The sequence below is a fragment of the Podarcis raffonei genome, chromosome 1 (assembly GCF_027172205.1).
Source record: "Podarcis raffonei isolate rPodRaf1 chromosome 1, rPodRaf1.pri, whole genome shotgun sequence".
NCBI lineage: Eukaryota > Metazoa > Chordata > Lepidosauria > Squamata > Lacertidae > Podarcis > Podarcis raffonei.
This window is the reverse complement of record NC_070602.1, coordinates 72503123-72530070: the sequence shown is the minus strand read 5'-3', so window position 1 is coordinate 72530070 and position 26948 is coordinate 72503123. Positions and strand designations below refer to the sequence as shown.

General features: G+C 39.3%; 3 protein-coding genes across 5 annotated transcripts in view; 1 reads left to right on the top strand and 2 right to left on the bottom strand.

The window, feature by feature from the left end:
- Positions 1-26948, bottom strand: part of C1H18orf21 (chromosome 1 C18orf21 homolog) — a 165242-nt gene that overhangs the window by 43523 nt on the left and 94771 nt on the right. The gene's annotated exons all lie outside the window — the stretch shown is intronic.
- On the top strand, positions 1789-25605 carry TSG101 (tumor susceptibility 101). Of its 3 annotated transcripts, XM_053393229.1 has the most exons (10): positions 1795-1970; positions 5973-6057; positions 6778-6843; positions 7272-7435; positions 7907-8033; positions 10453-10519; positions 12617-12714; positions 23061-23263; positions 24159-24398; positions 25266-25605. In XM_053393229.1, exons 1-10 carry the CDS (start codon positions 1929-1931, stop codon positions 25353-25355), a joined length of 1182 nt encoding a protein of 393 aa, XP_053249204.1. In that variant the 5' UTR covers positions 1795-1928; the 3' UTR covers positions 25356-25605. The 3 variants fall into 3 exon arrangements, with proteins under 3 accessions (XP_053249193.1, XP_053249182.1, XP_053249204.1); XM_053393218.1 differs by lacking the exons at positions 23061-23263; positions 24159-24398; positions 25266-25605 and adding an exon at positions 14794-17351 and having other exon boundaries at positions 1789-1970; XM_053393207.1 differs by lacking the exons at positions 23061-23263; positions 24159-24398; positions 25266-25605 and adding an exon at positions 14791-17351 and having other exon boundaries at positions 1789-1970.
- Positions 25504-26948, bottom strand: part of LOC128416097 (L-lactate dehydrogenase A chain) — a 15734-nt gene continuing 14289 nt past the window's right edge. Inside the window, exon 8 of the mRNA XM_053393243.1 lies at positions 25504-26935. Coding sequence (XP_053249218.1) covers positions 26771-26935 — 165 coding nt within the window. The 3' untranslated portion in view covers positions 25504-26770. The remainder of the gene's footprint in view (positions 26936-26948) is intronic.

Here is a 26948-nt window from a genome sequence, read left to right as displayed (position 1 = left end):
TTATTAGATTTGTTGGTTGTTACCAAAAGGTCTCCAAATCTAAATTTTAAAAGATGTACAGGACTTTTGGCTGCATGGTTGATGGTGGTTTTACAGACAATTTTATTTAATGGTTTGATGGATTTTAATGTGCATGTATTTTGTGAACTATTTTATTGTTTGACCCTGTTGTTCCCCACTTCAGAATACAGTAGTTTACAGAATGCATGCACATTCAAATCCTTCAAACCATTAAATAAAATTGTCTGTAAAACCACCATCAACCATGCAACCTCTCTATATTTTATGCATTAATCTGTTCCATCTAGACACAATCCTTTCCATTGTACGTAGGCTTTTTAAAATAACACTGATAATTTCAGTGACTATAGCCAAGATTCCATTTAGTTTTGTCTCCAATCTATACATTTTGTAGGAGTGAAATCCAGAGTGTTACTATGTGCTGTGTGAAGATTTCATTTTGTCTGTCTCAAACCCTTGGTCCATCAAACTTGAAGTGTTGTTTACACCAAGGGAGGGTGAACCTTTGGCCCTCCAGGTATTGTTGGACTACAGTACCCATCTTCCTTGACTATTAGCCATGCAGTCTGGGGTTGATGGGATATGTTGTTGGCATACATCTGCCTTGAGAGACAATGAAGTGGACCTCTGTGGGTGAAGTTGAACTGCTGCATTTGCAGTATCAAAGTGACCTCCCTGGGGTGCAAGCCTGGCAGTGTGCATGGAGGTCCTGGGCTGCCCAGATGACAAGACCCTCCTCTCAGCTTTGCTGAAGTGGTCCAAATGAAAGTGGAGCAATACATTTGGCACCAGCTTGGCTGCAGGAGTTGCCAGGAGGAGCATACAAGGAGCAATCCAACTGCCTTAGGGACTCCGCTCCAGATTTGTGTAGGGTTTACTCCTTAGCCTTTTCTTTTCCTGAAACTATCCCGCAAGGCAGTGGAGGCTTAGGACCAGTTTTTCTTCTCCTAGACGGGCTACATTCCCAAGTCGACAAGCCCCACCTGCCCCTCACTTCTCTGTACAGCATGTGCAAAAACCACCTTCTTGACTATCAGACCCACCATTGGTCTCGTGTTGTTCAGCAACATCTGGAGGGGCAAACAATCCTGACCCCTGGTCTATGATGACTGGCAGCAACCCTGCAGAGGTCTTTCCCAGCCTTGCATAGAGGTGCTGGGGATTGGCTTTGGACCTTTTGCATGCAAAGCATTTGCTCTCCCAATGAACTACCCTCCTTTTCGTATAGCAGTCAGTGGTCCCATCGTTTTATTGAATGGAGCAGATGTTGCAATCAGCCACCATCATTTCCGGTACAGAGGACTTACCATACTTTTCCGCGGATAAGATGAGGATTTTTTACTTGAAATTAATGTTTTAAAATTGGGATCGTCTTATAAACGGGTATTTTCTTAATTTTGAGCCCCCAAAATAGGGGGCGTGTTATACACAGAAAAATACGGTACTTCCTTCTCTCTCTGTACAAAACAAACAAAGCACATACACAAAACGCTCCCAGTTGTGTAGAAAAAAATGGAAAAGGTGAAAGTCTAATTAAATTACTCCCCCGCACGGCCATCCCAACCCAGCGCTCAACCGAATGGTTACATTTTATGCTCCATTCACTTTCAGTGCTTTTATAGAACTGAGATTCCATATGGGAATAACGAAAAACTAGGCGGCGCCTCTCCACGTTGCTATCTCTATGGGCCCGTCAGTGACCGCAGTCTACGCTCACGCGCATGCGGCACCTGGCCGCCGGAAGTGACGTCGTGCCGCGCCGCCGAGCGGAAACGGGTGGAAAGGAAGCTCCGGAAGGGAGGCTGGGGCAGGTTTCCTCGTTCGCGCGGGGAGTCGGAGGAGCGGCAGGAGGGGCGCGGAACGACGACCACCGGCGGCCGGCAGGGCCCGCTGCCCCCGCCGCCGCCATGGCCGTGTCGGAGAGCCAGCTGAAGAAGATGCTTGGCAAGGTAACGGCGAGGCCGGCCGGGGAGCCCCTCCCAGCGGGCTTCTGTCGGGGGAACAGCCTCGGGGCTTCCTCCGCGCTCGCCCACCCGGCGGGGCCTCGAGGCCTCCATGCCGCCCCTCTCCCCTCACCTCACGCCGCTTCCCGAGCGAAACTTCCTCCTGAGTCATTATCTTTCCCTTCTTCCTGCTGCCTGGGGGGGGGGCACCCACAAAAATATCCTAGCCAGACACGAATAAACGAGGCCGGCTTTCTGGCAACAGGAATGGGAAGGGTCTCTAATTTCGTGGGTCGCGAGAATGATCCTCCTGGGAGTCCGCAAAGGGAAAGAGCGAGCCGAAATAGTCCCTGGTCTGTCCAGTCCAAAAAGGGATCACCCTTAGCGCCCAACGCCTTTTGCTAACTCTTTGAGGCCTCCCTAGTTATTACAGGAAAATAATGGGCGTGTTGCGACCTCTCCCAAGTTTTCAGTTGGGTGTTTTGTTTTTGTGGGTTTCCGGAATCATTTGCTGCCCTTTGTGGCCTATTTAAAGCTAAATTCCGTTCTGAAACGAGGAACAAGGGTACGACTAAGCTTTTAGTCGCTAAAGGAATCATGGAAACTAGTAAGCAAGTTCTTTAGGAGTTTTTAAAATCTAAATAAACACAAATTTGATTGTGGTGTTGTTATTACTACTACTACTACATTTTAAAAATAAGTATGTAACTCAGCAAGTGAGCAGAGATCATTCAGGTTGGTGAAGGAGTTGGTTAGTTACCATCAAAGAATCTCAGTGATCAAGGTTGAGTATAAAGGTACTTTGGGCCCAAATTGTGAATTAACACAACTTGACCTAGTGTGGCATCTGTTAGCAGCAGCTGGGTACAGTTTACATGGGAGCTTTAATGACTCTAAGGTACTTAGATAGTGTTAAAACATTTAATTTTAAAACACTCAAAAGTAAGAAATTTACTATAGGGTTAAATTTACCAGGTTATAGGAATACCGGTCTGTCAGTTACAAAGAAAAGGATGCCACCCAGCAGCTTAGTTCACTAATTCCTTGTATAAGCAACATTTTTGTGCTGGGAATTTCATTTGGAGAAGGTTGTTAATGTTCTTTATTCTTCTGCTGAAATCAGTAGAACATAAAGGCTCTGAACATTGATGAAAGGTGACTAGATTCATGATAAAACCTGGATGAGAATGCCAAACTGGTATCAGTATCAAACCAAAGTTCAGTTGAATTGCAAAGTTCAGTGTAGGTTTGTTGTTAAATTGTTAATAAATGAAGCTGTTTGTGCTGTATTTTTACTTGCTGTGCTACAGTAGAATTAAGTTTATTGAAAACACAAACTCTTATTCCTTCTTTAATAATTATTAATGCATAGTACTTAAAGAATAACCTAAATAGTGCCATTTAATTTTAATCTAATCTTGATTCTTATATGTGAGTAAGCTTCATTGAATTCAGTAGTAGTAATAGTAGTAATTATTATTATTATTATTATTATTATTATTTTATTATTATTTGTACTCCGCCCATCTGACTGGGTTTCCCCAGCCGCTCTGGGCGGCTCCCAACAGAATATTAAACAGAGTAAAACATCAGACATTAAAAGCTTCCCTACACAGGGCTGCCTTCAAATGTCTTCTAACAATCAGATAGTTGTTTATTTCCTTGACATCTGATGGGAGGGCGTTCCACAGGGCGGGCACCACCACTGAGAAGGCTATCAGCCTGGTTTTGACTTCTGAGTAAACATATAGGAATTGAGCTGCAAGCGTGCTTAAATTTGCAGCCTGACATTTCATGTTCAGTTGAGTTCAGTGGGACTTACTCCCAAGTAAATGTGTGTAGGACAGCAGTCTTACTCATCCAGCTGATCCTTTAGTTGGATGAAGCTAGTTCAAGTAGTCAGCAGGTTTAATGTGCATATTCTCCCCTGAGTCATTTTCTGATCCATTCTATACTTAATTGGCAAGTAAGTTGCAAAACCACCTTATTACTTGTAACAAGTTGAATGAAGAGGAGGAAGTAGAATGTAAGAATGCATCATTGCCTGATTAGACACCTGTGATTTTAACCTTTAACATGCATTTCTAATTGAGGGTGGGGACAGTATTTTGTCAACTTTTTGTTGTTAAAGATTATGAGTAGAAATTTGCATATCATCTTTGCTTCTTAGCTAGCACTATGCTATTTTGGGCCAGATTCAACTAAGTGGGTGCATTAGCGGGAGCTAGCACAAGGGCTTCCACTAGTGCAATGGGACTTTCTCTCTCCTATCCTGCTGGGGGGTCAGGAGAACCCCCAGAACTGGGGGGGGGGTGAGATTGTTCTGTAGAAATGCTTGCACTGATGGAATGTTTGTGCTAGTGTGACACTGAATTCCGCCCTTTGTTTAGACTGGTTTTATCAGATTAGTGATAAACCATAGGATTGAATATTTGAATTTGTTCAAGAGCATTCTAAATGTTGAGCTAGTGTGGTTTAGAACATGGTCACTATTCATAATTCTTAAAATATTAATTCTTGCATTATTCTCTTTATTTGTGGCTGCATAACTCATTGTCTTCAGATAAATATATTGGTAATTAATTGGACGTGAATGCTTGTGACTGCCTTAAAGGTACAAAGTCACTAGTACATTGCTAGCTGGCTCTGCACAGCTGATTTTATTTGGCCATGTTAGCAGATCACAGACTAAATCTGTATTATAATGCATAAAGGCTGGTGGCGGCGGCAGTGCAAACTCTGGTATTGCTTTCTGAGCAGTGAGGCCACAGAAGTTGACTGCTGTTGGTCTTACAACCAAAGGCAAGGTGGCTCTTTTAAAATGAGATTCAGAAACAATACAAAAAACAAAAGTGAATAAGAAGATTACAGATTTTATTCTCAAACAGCAAGCAATGTATATACCGGTACCAAGCAAGCACTTCAACCTGCCATTTAGAAGCCCTCAAGAAGTGGCAGAGCAACTCCCCCAGGTAGCCTCACTTTGCACAGCCCTGCAGCCGATCAGGAGCTTCAAAGAAACTCTGCCCAAACCATAGATAGCAGGTGTGGCTTGCCAGACTGGCTATGTGCAGATCATCCATTAGCCACCCCCTCCCAGTGCTTCACCTTCTCAAAACAATGTCCAGTGTCAAATAAGGTTCCCAGCACTGTCCTTCCAACTGATGAAGGCTGCTGTGTGGGGGACTTCACCTCCTCCCAGCTTTCTCAGGCCATTAAAGACCAGTCTCACACCATCAAAAAACTTAACAAAAGCAAGGGAGGGGGAAGGAACAGATCACTAACTCCTTGATACATTTTTGTCTTCTGGATGCATTTCCCATACAAGGAGACCTTAAGAACAGGGAATTGTGAACTGGGATTGCTCAAGTAGGTGAGCAGAGTTGATAGTGGACTTCAAAGAGGAGCTTGAAGGAATCAGTTTTCTTGCTGTCCAGTGGAGAGTGGGAGGCTACAGAGATAAGTGTGGGACATGAGAGTGCTCTGGATCAGTTGGCGCTATGTGTGGATGGCTGAGGTAGAGAATGATGGTTTTTGCAGAGATGTTGGACTAAATATGTGCCTCTGTCATAGAGACACAATCCTCTACTTATTTCATTGCCATCAACAATTTTAAAAATCTGTTCAGTGGTCTACATTAATTCATAAGTATATTCATTTTGTTTGTAGAACTGCGTCAGCTTACCACAAGACAAAGAACATGTTGGATTGTGGACAGTCTCATTTCACTTCAGCATCCTAATTGTAGAATTGAGTTTGAGTCACTTTGCATCGTGACATACCACTTATACTTGATCCTGGCAGGTCAAGTTTACTCTATAATCTCTGGCAGTAATTCAGCAAAGTGGTTCTATATAAAAAAGTAGTTATAGTATCTTACCTGCTGTGGAAGACTGTGCAGATCTTGTTCTCTAGTCACTATAGTTGTGTTGAAGGAAGTCTAAATGTTTTCAGTGGAAGTTGTCTTTCGTGGAGCTTTAAGATTTTCAAAAATCTATTTCCCCCTAGTACAAGTACAGAGACTTGACTGTTCAGGAAACTGTCAGTGTTATTACCCAGTACAAAGACCTCAAGCCTGTAATGGATGGATATGGTGAGTTTTTCTGTTATGTTTTTATTTTTTGTACAGTATTTTTGTTAGCTAGCCTATGTCAGTTTCCTATCAGTATATCATATTTTGTGTAAGAAATTTTATAACAAAGAAGAAATAAGGTAACTTATTAGACTAGGGTAGCTAACCTGGTGTTCTCCAGATCTTGTTAGACTGCAGTCAGCCTTAGCTAGCAAACCCAATAGTCAAAGAAGATTTGAATTATAGTTAATCAAGATATGGAGGACCAAAGGTTAGTCACCCCTGTACTGTGCTAATTATTTGAGACATGCTTTTTGGCAAAATGGTAACAGGGAAACCTTTTTTTCCAAAGCCAATGATCAGGGATGATGGGATTGTAGTCCAGCAACGTCTAGAGTACCACAGCCACCCCCCACCTGACTTGGAAATAGTATTGCTCATTTTTAGGCTTTGCTTTGAAGGCCGACAACTACAATAGCAATTTTATGGCAGCTTTATTTTTCATAGATGCAAGAATTGTATGGAGCAGGTCTGCCTGTGTCACACAATAATTTGCTCACCATTTCTTATTTTGTGGTGTTATTAGTTCATTTTCCTAAAAGATGCTTGCTTGTATATAGAGAAGTGTTTGAAGAAAAGTAGTCTCTGAGATTATATATCTATTTTGTCAAGCATGCACGCAGCTTTTGTTATCTGACTATAAAATGAACAGGTTGCAAAACACTTTTTTTTGCTTTTCAGTTTTTAATGATGGTTCATCAAGAGAACTGATGAGCCTCACAGGAACCATTCCTGTAAATTACAAAGGTATGTATTTGTCTTGGGTAGATTGCCAGTACATTACTTGAAAGCTTACATCATTTACTTTGATCGGCTTGGTCACTAACTTGTTCTGAATGCTTTGTTCTTAGTTTTGGACCTTTGTACAACTGTTTTGTGTTGCCACATACAGGAGGTTTTCCTGTTCTTTGTGCAGTGTCCAACAAAGTTTTTTCATTAACACAATGTGTGCAGTGGAATTTCCCCCTCACTGCATGTACCCTGGGAGAGGGGCTCAAGGAGACTTCCAGAACAGTGGACTGGAGGGCAGCCTGCTTCTGTTAGTGGAGGTTAGAAGGCCTTCCATCACTACAAGGGCAGCTTTTGTAATCATTCCTATTTCACAGCATTAAAATATATTGTCAGAAGGAGAAAATAATAATGCATTCATCTTTTTTTTTAAATAACTTCTTCAGGTAACACATACAATATCCCAATATGTCTGTGGCTGTTGGATACATATCCATACAATCCACCCATCTGTTTTGTTAAGCCAACTAGTTCAATGACAATTAAAACTGGGAAGCACGTGGATGCAAATGGCAAGATATACCTTCCATACCTACATGAATGGAAACATGTAAGTACAATTATAAAATTCTTAACCATTAGCCCTAAATTACTTCACCATTTAAGTAGCACTTTTGTTTAACATTCTGCTTTCTCCTTTGGTCATTTGTTAGAGCAGCAAGATGTGACATTGGGAAACTGGGGTCTCTGTTGAGTAAAACCTTAGCACTCTTACACAGTACTAATTGTGTTACTGCTTTTGTCATATTTAATCTCCATTCATGATACCTGCATGTCTAATTGCTGCCGATAATTAATATGGGCTTAGGGTTCATATTCTCATCAGTACTTTCTCAGTGATATGCTACACTTTAATTTTTATCAGTTAGTGATTGAACCTGAATTGGAACATACTTGGCCAAAACCTACAAATAGAGTAACCAAATGACCACCTATAACTGACAAGGTGATGGATGCATTGTCATTATTAATCTTTGTGGGATTAAAAAAGCAAAGAGATTTTTATATGCTTTCCCCTTAGCCACAATCAGATTTGATTGGCTTGATTCAAGTGATGATTGTGGTGTTTGGAGAAGAACCTCCAGTCTTCTCTCGGCCTACCATTTCAGCAGCCTACCCACCTTACCAGGCAACAGGACCACCAAACTGTAAGTACCTTGTACCCCATATACTTGCAAATTGCGATGAAAACAAGTAGAATAATGGCACGGTGTATTGTTGAAAGGATCTAGTTATTGTAGTATCAGTTTCTAAATATGTAATTATGTTGTTGGTTAAAATATAAAGTATCCCTGCTGCCAATTGCCCAGTCCAGAGCACAAGTTATATAGCCAATATTCATTCTTTATAATCTTTTTCAGCTACCAGAAGCTCAGAGTTTGGTTTATTTAAATACAGAAAATTAGGCTAGATATTTTGAGCATGCTGTCTAATAACTGTCTTGATTATAAATAAATTTCCATGAAAGATGTTCAGTTTTTTAGCACCCACACTACAAACTCAACAACGTTGCTACAATTCATTTGATTCTTGATCTATTTTCAAACATTATTTATGCTAATATTTTGCCATTATCAGTACCTTTTTCTTCATATGTCATTGTTTTTGAAACTTATTTATTTTATAATGCTAGCAGAGTTATATTGGCATCCTTTATACTAATTTTGTTTTAATTGCAAGTCAAATTAGAAACTCACTTTGGTATCTAATTTTTGGGTATCTAATAATGACACTTTTATGTTCCGTTGCTCTCAACTTCTGAGAAAAAGATGTTCCTACAACTGTTAATTATTTTGCAAGAATTTACTGTTCTATTTTACAAGATGTGTAGGGCATTAATTGAAATGTATACTTATACCAGTTTGAAAACAGGGATTATTGTAGGGAAATTCATTTTATAGAACAAAAACCTGTCATTGTTAGATGTACCAATGCTGAACACTCAAGGAAATTTGCTTTCTTTTCTGCCATTTTAGCATTGCAAAAGGCTTTCTCATTGTACAGTACTTTTTACCACCAGAGAATATCATCTCTGCCAGTAGGTGTCAGCCAAATATAGAATAGCCAGGAGTTTGACTTCAGAAATAGTAAAGCTATATATTGGCAGCTTGAAAGTAATGCTGATACTTTGACACCATCACTTTAAAAATCATAGGTAGCTGTCCTGGTCAGTGGGGGGTGGAGGTGTGCAAAACCACTGTTGGGAAATAGCTTCATTAGTACTTTATTAGTTTTCAGGTTCTCCAGAACTCTTCATTGCACTGCATGTAGAGTTGGTACAGTGAGAGATATAACATAATGGAGAAAGCCCCAAAGTGCAGTCTCAATTGTCTTAAATTGGAGTGTGGGATGTGTTACTTATACTTAATGAATCTTGGACCACTCCAGAAACTCCCCAAATTTCAGGTGATTATTGGAAGGGGTGTAGTGAGCTGCAGCGGGGAGGAGGGGGCAAGTGGACCCTTTCCCTGGAACCAACTCTATAGATCCAGCTCTTAGTATGAACATTTTAATCTTCATTATTAGATTAATTGCTCTATTTTAATAATGGCTTGTTTGTAAGGACTCCCTGGTTATATGGGACTGGATTCAATTAAAGTACTAAACAATTATACTAGCAGGAGCCAGTGGAAGGACTCCCAGTAGCACAGCAGGATCTCCCCACGCTATCCGCTTTGGGAGGAAAAAACCCCAGACTGCAGGAGGAGAAGAGGGGAGATTGTTCTGTCAAGCAAGCAAAAACACTTGCGCCAAGGGAACAATTGAAATAATGTGATGTTGAACTCCACCTATGGGATAAATGAACACTCTGAATTGGCTTATGCAGCAAGAGTAAAGTAACTGAAATGCAGAATAAGTGCAAGCACAACAGGGAAGACTAGGAACAGGAATGGTTTCCTGGGCTGCTGTTTGCTTATTCTGAAGGTGGGGCAGGGTTCAAGAAGACTTCTTTTTTCTTTCCTTCTGCATTTTCTTCATTTGGGCTATTAAAAAATAACTTTTACAACTGTAGAAATTACAAATGGACTGCATCAATAGTTGTCATTCTATTAATAAAACAGTTGCTTCTGTTCCAAAAGTGGACTGAGGTTCAGTGGAGACTTGGGAAAGTGATTGTTGCCTCTTGTCTCAGCACCAACTTCCATGGTCTTCCATAGAATGCCCCTCTCCCCTTGTCCTCCAGAACAACTTTCAGGGGTCAGAAATAGCAGGAAGGAATAGGTAAACATTGCGTCTTCCTTTCCCCCCAGAAGGTTTCTGCTCACAGGAAGTCTGGATCTAACCTAGTGCGATGTATTCAACTAAGTTCTACTCAACCCATTGAAAGAAATAGGCCTAAGTTCATTATTTCCATTCATTTGGTGGATCTACCTTGAGTAGAGGCAACCCAATTAATTTTTAACTACTTATTTGTAAAGATAATTTTATATAATTGAACAATACTATCCTAAATTGTTAAAATGTTTGAAATTGTTATTTAAATTACTTATTTGTAAAGATAATTTTATATAATTGAACAATACTATCCTAAATTGTTAAAATGTTTGAAATTGTTGTTGTGCACAGCTTCCTATATGCCAGGAATGCCAAGTGGAATGCCTCATTTCCCTCCTGGACCACCACCTAACCCAAGGTAAGCTATAGTTTGCTGAATCTACTGATCCAATAGACTACACTGGCAATATTGGACAATGTGATGTTGTGCCCATTTCTGAAATTGAGAGTGATGGACTTTAAAAGCATTAGATTTGTATTCCATTCATCTTGAGTTCAGTTTTGTCTGGGTGTTGAGTCAGGGTCTTTTATATGTTGTTATTTAAATACAGTCATCAAAAACCCTGGTTGCATTTAAGGCCCCTTCATTTGAGTAAAGCAATGATTAAGTGTATAGTGAGCAAAATTGGTGTCATTGTAAACCTATACTTCTAAAATGACTCACGTTCTTGCCATTTTATAAAACTTTTCCGCTTGCTTCCTGCATTCTTAACATTATTTGGCTGCATCCTCTCCTGATGAGAGCCCTTTTATATATAAAAAACCTAGGCTTCCCGTGCTCAAAGAACACATGCAGGGGGGTGCACAGCTATGCATGTTTTTTTCTGTCTCCGATGTCTCTGTTCCCTCCAGCTCATCCCCCAGACCTTTGTGCATTGGGCAGAAGATCTGTTGGGAGAATGTGTGTAAGTTCAGCTTAATGCACACAGGCTCCTCCACAAAATTTGCATCCACACATCCACAGAACTCCTAGTTACATGGAGAAGCCTGTGTACCTTCTGCTGAACGTGTGTAAGTTTCCCCTTCAGACTTTCTGCCCAATATGTATAAGTCTGAGGGTGAAGCCAGCAATAGACAGTGTGGGCAGTGGTGGTGGAGCAACTCGAAAACAAACCCAGGATTAGAACCCAACGTACTGGAGCAACTGCTGCAGCCCATGTGTTCTGGCAGGGCCCCATTGGAGCTGATGCCAGTCTTGCTATTACCCCGATTGACACCCTGCCTGGCATTTCCACCACCGTTGGGGTCTCTGTCCAATGCACCAATCACTACCATCCACCAGCAGGTGCCATTTTCATATGGGAGCCTAGCTACCACTCAACTCCAGTCCATGGTGGGTGGCCACCATATCAGGATCCCCAAAATGCAGTGCTCACGAACGTGCATTGCATTTGGGGTCTCTGAGATGGCAGCCATCTGATGCTGAAGATCAGAGCTGAGTAGTAGCCTGTTTTCCATCAAAAACACTGCTGCCATCTGCTGGATAAGCACAACCAGAGGGAGTGAGAAATGACTGGTAGCATCAGAATTGGTGGGCAGAATGCCCAAGGGAGGACACATTGTTGGGCAAGGGAACTGAGAGAGGCCCAATCTGAGAGTCTACTGAAGTCTAACACCAGCCTTGATATAATACGCTGCTACCTTTTGCACATGTTCTTTTAATGTATGGAGACAGAAGAGGGCTGAAGACTGCTTTATTTCTACACATCGGCTCATTTTCTCTCTTTTTGTTGTTGGCTAGTGTTAGTACAATGAAATAAACAGTAATGCTTGTTTACAATAGACACAGTTCTGAGTGTGGAAATCCCACACATGTACTGTATTGTATCTACCCTTTTCATATCCTGTGGTATTATTGTCTGTAGTTTTCTACTATTGATGGCTTATTAGTTCTGCCATCACTATATGCATTATATAACTGATTCTGAAAACGGAGTGCATGGCACCAACTGAGTGGAAATAGAGGGCACTAACTTGTGAGGAAAGTAATTTAGCATGCAGAAACTCTAAAATGTGTACATGCTCTGGCAGTTGCAGAAGCCTGCTCAATCTCCCCTCTGTAAATGAAACCACCAAGACCTTTTCAAATGAAAATAATGCAACAAAGTACAAACTTGTTACCTGCTAACAGAATGAACCATGAATAATTAGACTGAGTGCCTCAACCAGCTTTAATCCACAAATGTGAAGAAACTTTGATCAGGGAACTTGAAATTTATTTATACATATTTGAATAACATTGATTAAAACATTGATACCTCTGAAACCTATGGATGACAACAAATTTCTCATGGTCTTGAATATTACTCTGACCGTTTATATCTGCATCAGTGGCTCTCTTTAAAATTCTGTTTGTCTATTATAAATTGTTTAAATGTAAAAATAATTGCTTATGAATGGAAATATTAACTAAAGAATGCATAACACTGTGTCTTTCTCCCCCTCCCCTTTCAAGTGGTTACCCAAGCTATCCTTACCCTCCCCCTAGCGGATCATTTCCACCAACAACTAGCACACAACACTACCCTTCTCAGCCTCCTGTAACTACTGTGGGTGAGTAGCTTTGAAAGTGTCTTTTTCCGAATGTAATGAGGTTGCTCATTCTAAATATACAGCATAAAGCAAATCCAAATACACCTATTTCTGAGATGGGCATTAAGTGCCTCATGGCAAAAACATCAGTTACATTACACTTTAATCATGCTAGATGTTCATTTTTTTCTCCATTGTTTGACTTATGGAACAATCATTAACTGTTTTCACTGTTCAACAAACTTCGTTTTTATTCAACTGTTTTATGTAATGAAGTTCACATGTGTTTGAAAATATTATGTTTGCAGGTCCAAGATAAATTAAAGCCCGAAGCCTCTTTTTTTTTTAAGCCTACATATTTATTATGTTCTTATTAACTGGGGGAAAAATGATCTTGTAGTTATGAACTTTTCAATGATGAGAAAGGGGTGGGTTTCATTTGATCACACCGCTGAATGTACCTACCAGGAACTTGAACAGCAGCATCATTTGGGCACAAGAATGAAGAGGCATGTAGCCAGTGTGGAGTAACTGCAGTCCAAGAGGCAGTACTACAACCTATTTACAAGCCTTTTGCTATGTCAGCCAAGGATGGAGAATAGTACCTAAGGATGATGTGAACTGAAGAGACCTTGATTGCTGTCGAGTCAGTAGCACTGGAAATACAGTTGAGTTCCATGCTTAACTGGAAGTGAACCAAGCTATCCTTGACTCCATCGTGTTTTCCAGTACACTCCCAAACTGCGGTTTTTTTCTACTCTTTTTGTGTGTGATGCAAGTGTAGAAGTGCCGTTCATGAAGTAGCCCAACTACCATCACCAGATCTTCATCTTGTGAAGTTTGTTGATCTGTAAGCTAAAGGTGCCAATCAACAGCTTTCTTCTGTTTCACATTCAGTGTAATTCTTGGGTGCTGAAATGCTTGCTCACCTGTGTTACTACTTAGCCCAGAACTACCAAACCAAGTCCTAAGAATCTGAAAGTATTGTTGCCTCTAGTGATAAGCAAAAACTTGAGAACCCTCAAAAGAGTATAATTTAGAAAGCACATTATTATTTAGCACAAAGACTGCAAGATCCCTGGCCACATCATCATCCACTGTTTTCTTGTCCAATGTCACATAGAATATATTTGAACTCCAAAATTTATCATCACTTTTGTTGAGCTATTGCTATTATCGTTATTGTTATTTTATAGGTCTATGGACTGCTTCAGAGCCATATGCTATTGAAGCTATGTACAATAAGATCAAATACAAAAGATGCAAACTCTAAAAACAATAAAACCATTTTTACAATTATAAAATTGACTGGATTGCATGTCAGGAAAAGACTTCATAAACAAAAACAAGTTGAAAATTGCAGGGGAAATATAAAACTGATAATTTTCTGTAGTTTAATACTGGAGGTCTACATTGTTTAGAAGAGATCAAATTACTGTTCTTTCAGGGCAGTAATAGAAGATCTATCCCTAGTGCAAGCTTTCTAGCTTTTTGTTCAGAAAATGAATTTTTAGAAATGGAGGTGTAATGTGGCAACAAAAATTAATCCTGTCAGGCAAAGCGTGGAAATGGTTACATAAATTTCTACATAAGATTTAATAGAGAAGTATAACTCTGCTCCCTGGGCTTTCTTAACAGTTGAAGCTTTCTCTTCTGCTTGGTCTGCTTGAAAGGTATGGACTTCTGCTCCTGACCTTTTGTTAATTTTGGAAAACATCTGGAAGAACTTCATTCTGAGTAGAGCACGTCTATCAAACCTATATACTTTATCAAGATCTAAATGGATTGTTAGCAACTTTATTTAGAAAAGATATTTTTGGTTGCTCTTGTAAGATTGATCAAAAGGGTACATGAACATGCACTCCTTTCCATTGATCTTATAACTTGAATACAGGCATTTTTACCTGTAAACTTTACACACCAATCTTCAAATAAAGAGTTGACTTTATGGATTATAATGCCATGTATTTTAAGATAGAGGTGTCTCATGTTTTGATTTTTACATGGAATAATTCAAACAACACTGAATAAAGTTTTCAGGAGGTGCTTGGGCCACAAAATTTATGAAGCATTAATGTATGTTTGTTCTCTTAATAGCAGATGGCAGAAGAAAGCAGAAACAGGTATGGATATGTGGTCATTCTTACGTTTTCTGGGCAGAAAAAAGAGCACTTGAAAGAAGCTTTGGCCCACAGTTGGGCATTCGACTGGAGGATGCCAAACTACATTGGCTAGGAAAGAGTGGCATGACGTGGGATCAGTTGATACCCAGCCTATTGCGCACGCGGCGGCGTCTAACAGATCCTGATATATTGGTGGTCCATCTAGGAGGAAATGACCTTGGGACATACGCAGATTATGATATCATAAGACAAATGAAGAAAGATATAATACATATTAAGATAACATTCAAGAACAGCATCCTTGTCTGGTCTAATATTGTACCCCGCAAAGCATGGAGCCAAGATATGTCCCATGAATTTATGGAGAAAAGCAGGAAGAGAGTAAATCGGGAAATCAGCAGTTTTATGGAACGTATTGGAGGGATTATAATCAAACACGATTCACTTGTCCCAGAGTCTCCAGGATTGTTCCATCTAGATGGTGTTCTCTTGTCTGAAAGTGGCACAGATGTCTTCAACCTGGATTTATTAAGTGTTTTAGAGACTTTGATCTAACTTTTTCTTTGGAGAAGGAATAATAGATTTCAGTTTAAGCAAGTATGGAAGGTCTCTACAGACAGAGATTATTAGAAAGTTGTGAACGGTGGTAATTTGAATTTTCAGGCAGTGGAATTGTACTGTTAATATGGTGGTGGGTATTAATTTAGTAATGTAATTGCTAGTGGCATTGTTCTGCAACCACTGCAGTAAGACATTTGCCGATATATTTAACTTTTTTAAAAATTCTGTTTACTTCCCCACCCCACTGAATTCAGTTTGCTTCTACAGTGTGCTTAGAGACACTGCCAAGCAGTTTAGTTCCCCTGATTGATATTCCCATCCGAAAAATGCTCAGTGAATAGCACGAGGTGATAGCTACCTAAAATATGGGAGCAGTAATAGCTTACAAAGGTATTTTATGTGGGTAGATCAGAAAAAACGTCATAAAAAATATGTAACTTTGGAAAAGGTGAGTCTGACTAGAGCAGGAAAACAAACTGAAGCATTAGGGCTTCATTATACATGGACTCACATGTTACTCTAGTTATATGTTAATCACTTATGCTTCATGAGTGTTTATTAACATATGGCAGGCTCAGAGGTAAAATTCTTAATAAACCATAATTCATTAAGCAAGAATAAGCATCAAGTTTATTCCTGCCTCCCCATGTGTGCCAGGTTCAGCCCAAGCTGCTTTTAAGTCACACTTTCCTCTGAAATTGGGAATTGAGGTTTAATACAAGTTTGCTAATCAGATTTCAGATGCTGGTTAGTAAATCAACATTAAACCAGTGCTCCCAATTTCAGACATAATGGGAAACTGAGTTAAAGAGCCTGGGCTCAAAGTACTAAAACCAGCATAAACACCAGATGCTTGCACCAGATGCTCCTTCATGGCTTATTCAACCAGGAATGTCACATCCAAAATCCTATATAAGTTTTAGACGCTGAAAGTTTTAAATGTTACTCTGCAAGACATTCATTGCAAAACATCGTGACTGCCCAGAGCTATTATGGCACTTGTTAAAACTGTGTGAAGTTTCATATTCTTGGTTACCTTGAAGCTTGTTGAACTGTCTGACAGTGATTGTATGACAGTTTTGCCATGTTTTGCTTTGGCATTACTGTGGCACCTTTCCTGGGAAAAAGGCAGATAGCCTGCATCAGAATTTGCTTTTAAAATATAATCCAATAGAATGACCATTTTTCACAATCACTGTTAGTACTTACTAGGAAACAAATTACAGGGGAGCATATGCTTTTTTTATTTTAAAAGAACCCTGCCATGAACTTGATTATTCTTAAGGAGAGTTGGTTGTGAATGAAGCCACATGAGACAATATCCTTCAGTGTTTCGGTAGCACATTTTATGTAAGTTGTTTTATGCAGTAATGTGCCTTTCACAAACAAGAGAGAGCTTAACTTCAGTGGCTTACTTCACCTTCCCAGCTTCTCTGAAATCAGGTCAATATCCAGACGAATTCTGGATTCCTTGGTATTGTGGTTTTAAATGGTCAGTACTTCCAAATATGATATCAATCTTGGAGGTTGATGTTGGAAGCTAAAATTTAGCACAAATGTGATTCTGGAATGCAAGGGCAACAGGAATAGAATGTAGCAGACTAGAATTGAACTTTACTGCAGTTTAAGAGGAATGCTTGGATTACATTTATATTTTTTTACATAACCTCTTTTTGCATACCACTCTGGAAATTTCCCACTAGATTGGGGGAGAACTATATAGCCTTTGGGAGGGACAGGAGCAGAATTCTACATGTTTATAGTGCAGCCCAGCTCATTCCCTTAAGGACATGGCAGGCGCTTACAACTGACTATGGCCTTCATTTTGAATACTTGCTTGTAGTAGGGACATTAAGTTCCAATATGGATCTGGGCCTATCTTTTCTACCTTTTTGATGTTGGGCAATGCTGTTTGATCCATCTAATTTGTATAACTTGGAAATTTGTGTTCTAACAATAAAATACTAGTATTTATTTCTTAGTCCTTACATTCTTTGTTAGTGAACACTTAGTACTGAATGATGTGAATTTTTTTTATAAAGACGATTGAGGAAAGATGTTCTTTGGGTTGCTGATTGTACTTGTTGAAACACTTCTTGATTCAGCCCACAGTCAAAACATCCCATAAATGGTGATACTTTCCTCAGCTATATTTAGGTTATATAAAAATAGTGTGTTTAAGTAAGCTACTACTACTCATAATTTTATGAAAGCGAAACTTTCAAGAGCTGTTGGTACCAGTAATTGGTGACCATTATCTGCATGAAATAAAAGTAAAGCTTTGGATCCAGACTTGGTCTTACATAAGTTGAAAGGGCTTCTACTTGCACAAGGCAGCTTACCGATCTCCCCCTTCAACTGCATTTCCTCACCACCCATCTCATACTGTTCTTGAGGTTCCCTCTACTCTCAAGGGTGGTTTTTTGAGAGAATGCAAGGGAAAGTTTTCAGGCAAAACAGTGTTGCTTTTTGGATCTATGGTATTCATTTTGTTGGGGCTGTTAAAGTACTATATATGGTTTACTTATGGTTGGTATATAGTATTTCAAGTATGTTGCATATTTATGAATGAGCAACAAATATTAAGTTTGCTTTTATATTTTCATGTTAGCTCACAGCATCACCCTTGCTCGCACATCTGTACGAACAAGGTGGCCTTTCAGAAATCTTTGTTCTTGTTGGAATACTCCAGTTTCTTGGGGAACTGGAATATAGCAGTGAGCAGAGCAACATCTTCCACAGGGTCTCTTTGATTTGCAGACTTAATTAAGCTTTGGGGGGGTAAGTAAGCAGTTATATAAGTAGAATGGAATCCCCTAAAAAGACTAGTAGAGATGGATATCAGGGTTCATTCTTCTAAGATTTCTTTCCGTAAATATATTAACATCCAGGTGTTCAGAGTTCACTTATGTTATCATGGAGCAGGATCCCAATGCACAAGTGAAAAGCACTTCCACTGGGCAAGAGGTGGAATTTCCTTCTGCTGGAAATTCCTTGCAGCTCATGGGGGCCATTATGGAGGGCTCTCCAAGCTTGGATGATGTGCCACTAGAAGCAGAGTCTGAGAAAGAAGAGACCATAGCTCAATGAGCAGATATTTTGTCTGCTGAAGATGTGTCAGGTTAAATTCCTGGCATTGCCTGGTAAAAGGTTCAGTGAAGATTGACCCCAGGCTGATATCAATGTTCTTTCCTTTCAATTTTTATTCTCAGAGAATGGGTTTTTTTGCTCAGGAATATAAGCTGCATATTAAGGGTTTATGGCGGTGTTAATCTTAAGGTACTTAATTTGTGGGGTGGGGGGGGGAGGTTACCACCTTATCTGAAGAAATGTCTTACCTGAAGTTCAACTAAACAGGCCTAGTAAGGCAGTATTTTCTGGAAGTCATTCAAACTGGTTATAGGGCCCCCAGCTGATGGATTTCCACAAGGTATTAATCCCTTTAAATGGACTGTCTACTCTGGCAGTTCTGATACAGCTAAAGCAATTTAGTCTGTTTAATCTTGCACTTCCATCTTTCAGTGTTAATATTTTGTTTGACATCATACCCCTCCTGAAAAGTCAACTGAAAAGATAATTAAAATTCTTTTCTAGTTAATAATTGAGGAATACACCATTATTACTTTGTTTATGCTACATTTCACATTGTCCTGCTGGTGGTGATATGTAGTCATCATTATTAGATTAAATTTAACATCAGTTTCTTCCATTGCCAAGTTGATATTTGGCTGTTTCTTTTCTGTCTGAGTCAACTGCTAGTCTGCAGTACTGTAAGGTTAGTACCATAAGGTCAGTTCTGAAACTAGACTCTGTATAGCAAAGGTTAAATGTCTGAGTTTTCCCTTGGATGTATGGCTGCATGCCAGGAACTCTTCTCTAAGGGTGGCTAATTATGGAAGTGATTGAAAATGTTAAGGGTTCATGTTCTTGAAGGTGCTCTTCAAATCAAGTGCTCCTGGTATGAATTGGTATATGGTGGTAGCCTGTCTTGTTCTCTGTACATCTAAAACCATATATTTGTACATGCAGACTTATTTCTCTGACTTTATTTAAGCTCTAGACAAAAGCTTCATAAATAAACAGCTTTGACCAAGAAGTTGTAACTGGTTCTAAGATCTATTTATATGATATATGCTTATGGTGGAAAGAAACCTGGGTCAGAGAGAGATGGAAGTGTGGGTCTAGCACTTGAATAGGATTTTGTTTTGCTGGCTTTTTCAAGATCATTTTCTGGATGACCATATAGGCTGATAAATTAGCATTGAGTAGACCCACTGAAATAAGTGGGCTTAAGTCCATTGATCTAAATGATGGGTCTACTTCTGAATGAGTAACATTTGATATCACCCATAGTTGCTTTGAACAGTGTTTACCTTCCTCTTTAGCACAGCTTACTCAGTTGAGCCAAGTGATTTGTTCGTTTTGTTCAGGTTTTTCTTTTTTGAGGGTTTTTTTTGTTTTGTTTTTTCAGGGGATTAGCAAAATAAGGTTAAGTTACTTTTTGAAACTGCCTTCATGATTTTCTTACTCTGAATAATTCGTTTTAAACAGGACAAGTCTAGACAGTAGTAGAAGAAGATAAAACTTGGTACGGAAAACACAGAAATGGATAGTTTCAGAACAGAACCTTCATTTATTTTGTTGAAACTGTTATCTAGATCACTCAGAAGAAAATGATGCAACATGTTGCAATTTAGGACCAATTTCTGCAGTAAACTCTTGCGTGCAGCTGTCTTCAGGTACAGGAATATGCAACACAGGGTGAATGGGAAAGACACTTAAGAGAACCTCTTTAGTGATTTGACATGGTACTTCAAATTCAACCAAAAGTAGCCTTTGCTGTTATTATTAGGAGCAAGTGTAAGTGTGTGTTTACTTGATGGATAAGGGGGCAAAATATGAAAAGTAGTCTTCAGGCACTTGGTGCTGCATAGCTCCCAAATAATACAAATCACCTGTCAAAAGCTTTTGTTATCACTATGTTGTGGAAATGGGCTCTACACATTTTCCTCTGCCCAATCTACCAGGCTTCCTTGGAATTTGGCAATGCAGATAATCACATGCTGACATCACTGCAAACCTACCTTAAGTCTGCCAGAATACTTGTTTTCATTTGTCCTACCACATAGCAGCTAGTCTAGAGGCTTACATCTTTTGATGTACATAAACATATTTGCTTAGATCACTTAAGTTACACTCCTATGTTTGGCTAGTTAAAACGTCTGAATGTTTGCAGTTCACTCAAATCACCTGAGATTATATTATAGAACGTCTACTACATACTGTTTTGCCTTGGGTCTTTTCAGTAGTTGGGACAGCACTTGATGACACAACACATTCCATGGTGCCCCTCTAAAGCTAAAAGAATATCAAACAATATCCTGGTATTATACTCGTTTTCTTGCTGCACAAGTGTTTGAATAAATGTTTTAACAACAACTTTTATATTTAATGAGAATATGGCTTGTTTTAAAAGCAACGCAACAACAATTCTAAGGATGTTGGCTCTGTCCTTTGCTTATTTCTTAGCTGTCATTTTGGAACCTGCGGGAATTTGTTAACATGAGTTTTGATGCCTTTATTTGAGCTCGCCTTACAAATTGTATACATCTAGCAGCATGTATCAGCGTAACTGTCTGTATGCCTGTTCATTCTTCAGAAATATGCATATAATTCAAGTTGAAACTGTTAAAAATTACATACCAGTAATTACGTAAAAGTGGGAGGCATTTTTGGAGGTTTTCCAGGATGTTTTGGGGGCCCTTGTCCCATAAGAATGTCTTATTAAAATCTGTATAATTAATATACATTTAATATAATAGAAAATTAATAATGCCAATGTTTGGAGAGGTGTTTTTGTTTTGTTTTTGGGATAAAAGCTTCGTGGGGGGAACTCAGATGATACACAAATGTTTAGAATCAGCAATGTGCAGAACCCTGAGCTGTTATAATGTTTTGTGTTCAAATAATTTTTGGTTTAAATTGCTCAACATTTGTTATGCAGAAGAGTTTCTTTATCTGACACCAGTTTTCAGTGTTCCTTACATATGATACCACGCCTATACATACTCAAGAGAAGAGCAGAAAGACTTTAGGGAGCAATGATCAACATAACGGACATTAGCGTCAGACTTTGAACTTTGTTGGACATGAACCCAAGACAAGAATGGAAATGAGAGCAAATAAAAATCATCTGGTGTTCACTGAAATTGGTAATTGGACTTTAAACACATTGAAGAAATGAAATGGTGATACTCATCCGTCATTAATTTTATTCTGAAGATAAGAAGCTTATATCCATTTAACGAAAAGAAAATGAAAGCAGGAAGAATGAAATACTGAAAATGAATCAACAATGTATCCTCATAAAGTGAAATCCCAAGTCTGGAGTCGGAAGTTCCAATCAGAGACTGTGATTCCATAAAGTTGTTTTGGCGTGAAGATCCCACCAGAGTGAATGAAGCAGCAGCAAGACAGAGCGGATTCAGAAACGACAGCATGAACAGACATTTTCCGTACTTTGCTTACTTTTGCTGAGTGGACAAAATTGCTGCAGGTGGGCTGGTCAGGAAACTGCTGGGATGGACCCATACCACACTTTCTACATACTAAGTGCTATTTGGGGCAGTGGGAACACCTCAAAAGCAAAAAGAATGGACTGATAATTGTGAAAGAGACTGTAAGAAGAAGAGTTTTAATGTTAAGAGAACACATGGATGGCGGCAAATTCAAGCTGCATATGAAACCTGTGGGGCTCTTTGAGTTGGTGTGTTAAGGTAAAATACAATTTTTATACTAGAGTGCTGTTGCTAATTCTTGCTAGGTTTGATATAATTTTGATGTTTGGAAACCTACACAGTTTATTGAATACTTTCTTAAAATATATTTGTAGATTAGTAACGGTAGTGATTAAGACAGGGCATTCATTTTTATAAAATTTCAAGTCCTCAATGTAAGGAAACTTCAGACAGTGTTGTCTGTGAGGAGACAAGTGAAAAACTTGTAGATTTGAATGTGCAATGTGAATTCGTGGATGTGAGTGTTTGGAAGGAAAGGTTTTAATAAGGAAAGACCATCTTGTGCATGGCAAACATTTGAGGTTTCATGTGAACTTGGTGATAAAAAATGACTGTAGATATTTTATATGATGGTTGATGCAAAAGCAAAAGAAATATTTGTATAAAAAATAAACTAGTCTTTCATTGTTTGTAGCTCAACTCAGTGCTCCTCAAACAATAACCAGAGCTAGTAATCTGACAGAAGCATTCTGTGTTTTCATTAAAACATTTTGAATTTGGGGGTGTTCCAAAGTAAAGTTTGAGTGGCTGAGAGCTAAATCTGTGTTCAAGGACGATGTTTTTTCATTGTGATAATTAGCTAATGTGTTAGTTAGCTAACACTTGAAAGCTCTATGGTTGCTTTAAAAATATTTGCTGGTTCAAGTTCAGTTGCACTCTGTGAGAAGATGGGCAGAACCTCCTTAAGTTGGGAAAGTACAATAGATTATCAAGCAACTTAGAAGTTCATGGGTACACCTTTTGGAATGTTATGTCTGAAAATTAATCTGTTTTAACATACTCTAGTTTTTTTAGCCTCAAATACCTTTGCAAACAGATTGTCATGACCTACAAATCTCCTTAGAAGTAGAAGGGGTTGATTCTGTGACTGAATCTTATTGTACAGGTCCCAGCAGAGATGGCACCATTAGCGAAGATACCATTCGAGCTTCGCTTATTTCAGCAGTCAGTGATAAGCTGAGATGGAGAATGAAAGAAGAAATGGACCGTGCCCAGGCAGAGCTCAATGCCTTGAAGCGTACAGAGGAAGACTTGAAAAAAGGTCACCAAAAGCTTGAAGAGATGGTAACTCGCCTAGACCAGGAAGTGGTAAGCAAACGAAAAGGCCTTTTTCCTTTTAAGCAATTAAAAGCATTGGGCTCATGACTTCCCATGTCTTTTCAAACAACAACGAAGCCTTTTTGGTTGCTCAAAGCAGCTGGAACATTTCCTTCCTTGCAATAGATTCTGCTGCCTGTAGCTCTTGGCATCCATTGTGTGGTAGGTAAGGCAGTTATAAGAAATGAAAAATTTGTCCCTTTTCTTTTTAGCCATCTATTCCTCACCACTGATTCATTATTTGCAAGTGAGGATAGTGGTCTTAAAACTGCAGAGACATTACAATTATTTGTCCTGTGTCTATGGTTATTTACAAGGTCAGTAGCACAGGAATGGTGAAATTTTGAGAACATCCAAATAAGCAGTTAAATGTTGTTCTCATACATAAATACTCTTAAAGTCTTACGGAGCAATCCTACTGAGGCAAAGAAACTGCCACACCCAAAGTCCTGCCGGCCTTATGCTGGCAGGACAGAAGGTGGTGGTGTAGCACCCATCCTGGCTTTTTTCCTTTTGCAACTACCCTGTCCTTTGCCCACTCTGCCTACCGCCACGCCAAAAGGACGGGAAACTGAGTACACCAGCTTCAGGACCGTGTACTCCCCCCCCCCTTGCCGCCCATTCCAGAGGTATGTCATGGGAACAGGAAAGTTTGGGATTCAGTGGGTCCCAAGTTTCCCCAGGCAGACACCTTTTTTGCCATTATTGCCCTCAGAGCAATGTGGGGGTAATTTCTTCACGTGCAATGGGAGGTGTTTGAGGGCAGGAGGAAAAACTCTTTCCTGTGGTGCCTGGGACTCCCATGGACTTTAAAATGAAATTTAGGGTGTTGATTAAATAGGTATCAAGGCATCTTAAAACAAACCTATATTTTTTTTAATTTTAGGCTGAAGTTGACAAGAACATTGACCTCCTGAAAAAGAAAGATGAAGAGCTGAGTTCTGCCTTGGAAAAAATGGAGAGTCAGTCAGAAAATAATGACATAGACGAAGTTATTGTTCCTACAGCGCCACTTTACAAACAAATTCTGAACTTGTATGCTGAGGAAAATGCCATTGAAGATACCATCTTTTACCTGGGTGAAGCATTGAGACGTGGAGTTATTGATCTTGATATCTTTCTAAAGGTAGGTTTGAGAAAATATTCAAAGGTGCGTTCATGTAGGTTTTTTTCCTGGTCCACTGAAACCAATAGTTGTGTTCCTAGTTCTTAACTAAGGCCTCTTCAAATGTAGGGAAGAGGGGAGGGGTTTTCAAGTGCATTGGATGGTACCAGAGTGTGACTATTGTTATCTCTCTCACACATCATCAAAACTGTAGTTTAGAACCTTACACAGCCAGGAAGATATAAGCCTGTAGAACAGAATAACTTGTCTTCCCATGATGAGTTGGACCACTGTGTATATATTCTTCTTGTAACAGGTCTGAGTGAGGCATTTAATGCACTGTCTGGTCAGGTTTTGTGGGATCAGTTTCAGCTTTTGGGTCTTGAGGATGTGCTTGTAACTGTATGGCCAACCAAATGCCCTCTTTACCTTTTCCCATTTTGGCTGATTCAAGTTATTGTGAGGGTGACTGCATGTGTCTAGTAAACTGTTTCTGAAGCTTTGGTCTTCAGCTGTTGTTGGACTACAATTCCAATCATCCCTAGCTAGCAGTACCAGTTGTCAGGGATTATGGGAGTTGTAGTCCAACAACAGCTGGGGCCCCAAGTTTCAGAAACACTGGTATATGTTACATGCACCAATACACAAAGTTAATTTATAAGAATCTAAATGTCAAAATTTACACCTTCGAAATTATTGGGACATGCAGTCAAAGAGAAAATGCCAATCAAAATGGTATCTTACTTTTCAAGTTGTCTTTAAATTCAAAATCTGGACCCTGATAAATATTCATTTATCAGTAACGAAGATACCCCATTGAAGCTGATCAAATTAAAATGTTATAGATCGTGCTTAGATTATTTACCCTGGCCTGTTTTTTCTTTTCAGCATGTCCGCCTCTTGTCTCGCAAGCAGTTTCAGCTGCGGGCACTTATGCAGAAAGCAAGAAAAACGGCAGGACTCAGTGATCTGTACTGACCCATGGCTTAGGGAAGAGTGGTGTAGTCCAAGTGGTCATATCCTCATTTATTTTTTTCCTTTTAATCAGTAAGTGGCCAGAATAAGTTATTACATCATTCAACTTGTAAAATATTTTGAATGGATAATATATTTTCTTTTTTTCCCTTTTTTTTGGTAAGGACTAGCTTTATTAATGCACTTTCTATTCTCTGTAAACCTTTTGCATTTGTGGGCTGATGGCTAAATAAAATTTGTTGTGTTAACACTTTTTTGGGGGTGCTACAGACATTTGTGTAACAAATGCCACTGCTGTAGTCTCAAGTTTGTCTAATGTAGAATGTAGCTGGAAACTTCATACGTGTACTTTCAAGATTAATTTATAATAAAAGCGTAAAGTTAGTAGCAGGTTGGGATAAAATGTGTGTTTGTTTTCTAGTCTCATCCTCTGCATACTTACACAGAAGAAATAAGGCCCATTTTGTTCAGGGGGACTATGTATGCTTAGAATTGTAGATCAGTTATCAGCCCCCCCTATTCACAATAACATTGCTAGTTTATTCAGTTATAGGGCACATTGTCCATTTGACCAGATTTAGTCTTAGGGACCATTACAATAATGCACTGTTGGTTAACCTGCACCCTCTGACTTTCATTTTAGTGGTATTTGGGAGCGGGAGGGAGTCATTAATCCTTGTTGATTTACTTTAAATAATACAGATCTGTTCTCTGCCCACCCTGGCTTACATAGCAATAAAGGGTGCATGTCTCTGAAGATTAGTCATGTTTACAGCCGACCATATAGACACGGAGAAGTAGCAGTTAACTGTTTATTTTGTTGCTTGGGCTGGTACTACAGTTAGACAATTGCATCAGTTGCATACAGAGGTTTTTTTTTACATAACATTTAAGACACTCCTCTAGAGTACACATGGTTCTCTTGAAAAGTATGCACAAAGACTAAGGAAAAAGGACATTACAACTGCTCAATACTGGAGATTTAAGTCATCTGTTAAGCAGAGAATATTGGTCAGTGAATCTGCCAATCCTTTTTGATCACAAAATATTCTTTGGTTTTCTACAGCTTTTGGAAGACCAATTGAGCTCTTCTCTTCTGAGTGACTAAAGTTTAGCTGAGGAAAGGCAGGAAGCTTCCATTTGGCAGTGTTGTTTCAGAGCATGCTGGATCTACTTTTATACCACTTAACAAGAGACTAGGTTCTTCCAGTTCTGGCCACATACCGGGGTTGTGGTAAACAGGAGCTGCAAGTTTCCTACTGGATAAAATAGGCATTTCATTTGCAAATTTAGCTCTGCATTGTGTTGGTAGTTGACACACATCATAAAGGGAGTTGATCTATCTGAAAAGTGCAACAAGACAATCCACTAAGACCCATTAAACACTAGTTAAGCGGTGAAGTGATAGGACACCAGGCTTAAAACTGAAGTTCCTTCTGGATCCCCCAGAGTGTATCTGCACTCTTCCTCAACTTGTCTTCCTCTTCGCTCTTCAGGGTCATTTTCACCACATCGGTAATTCCTGAGTAGCCCAGGACACAAGGAACACTAAGGAAGACGTCATCTTTAATTCCATGCATGCCCTAGAAAGAACAG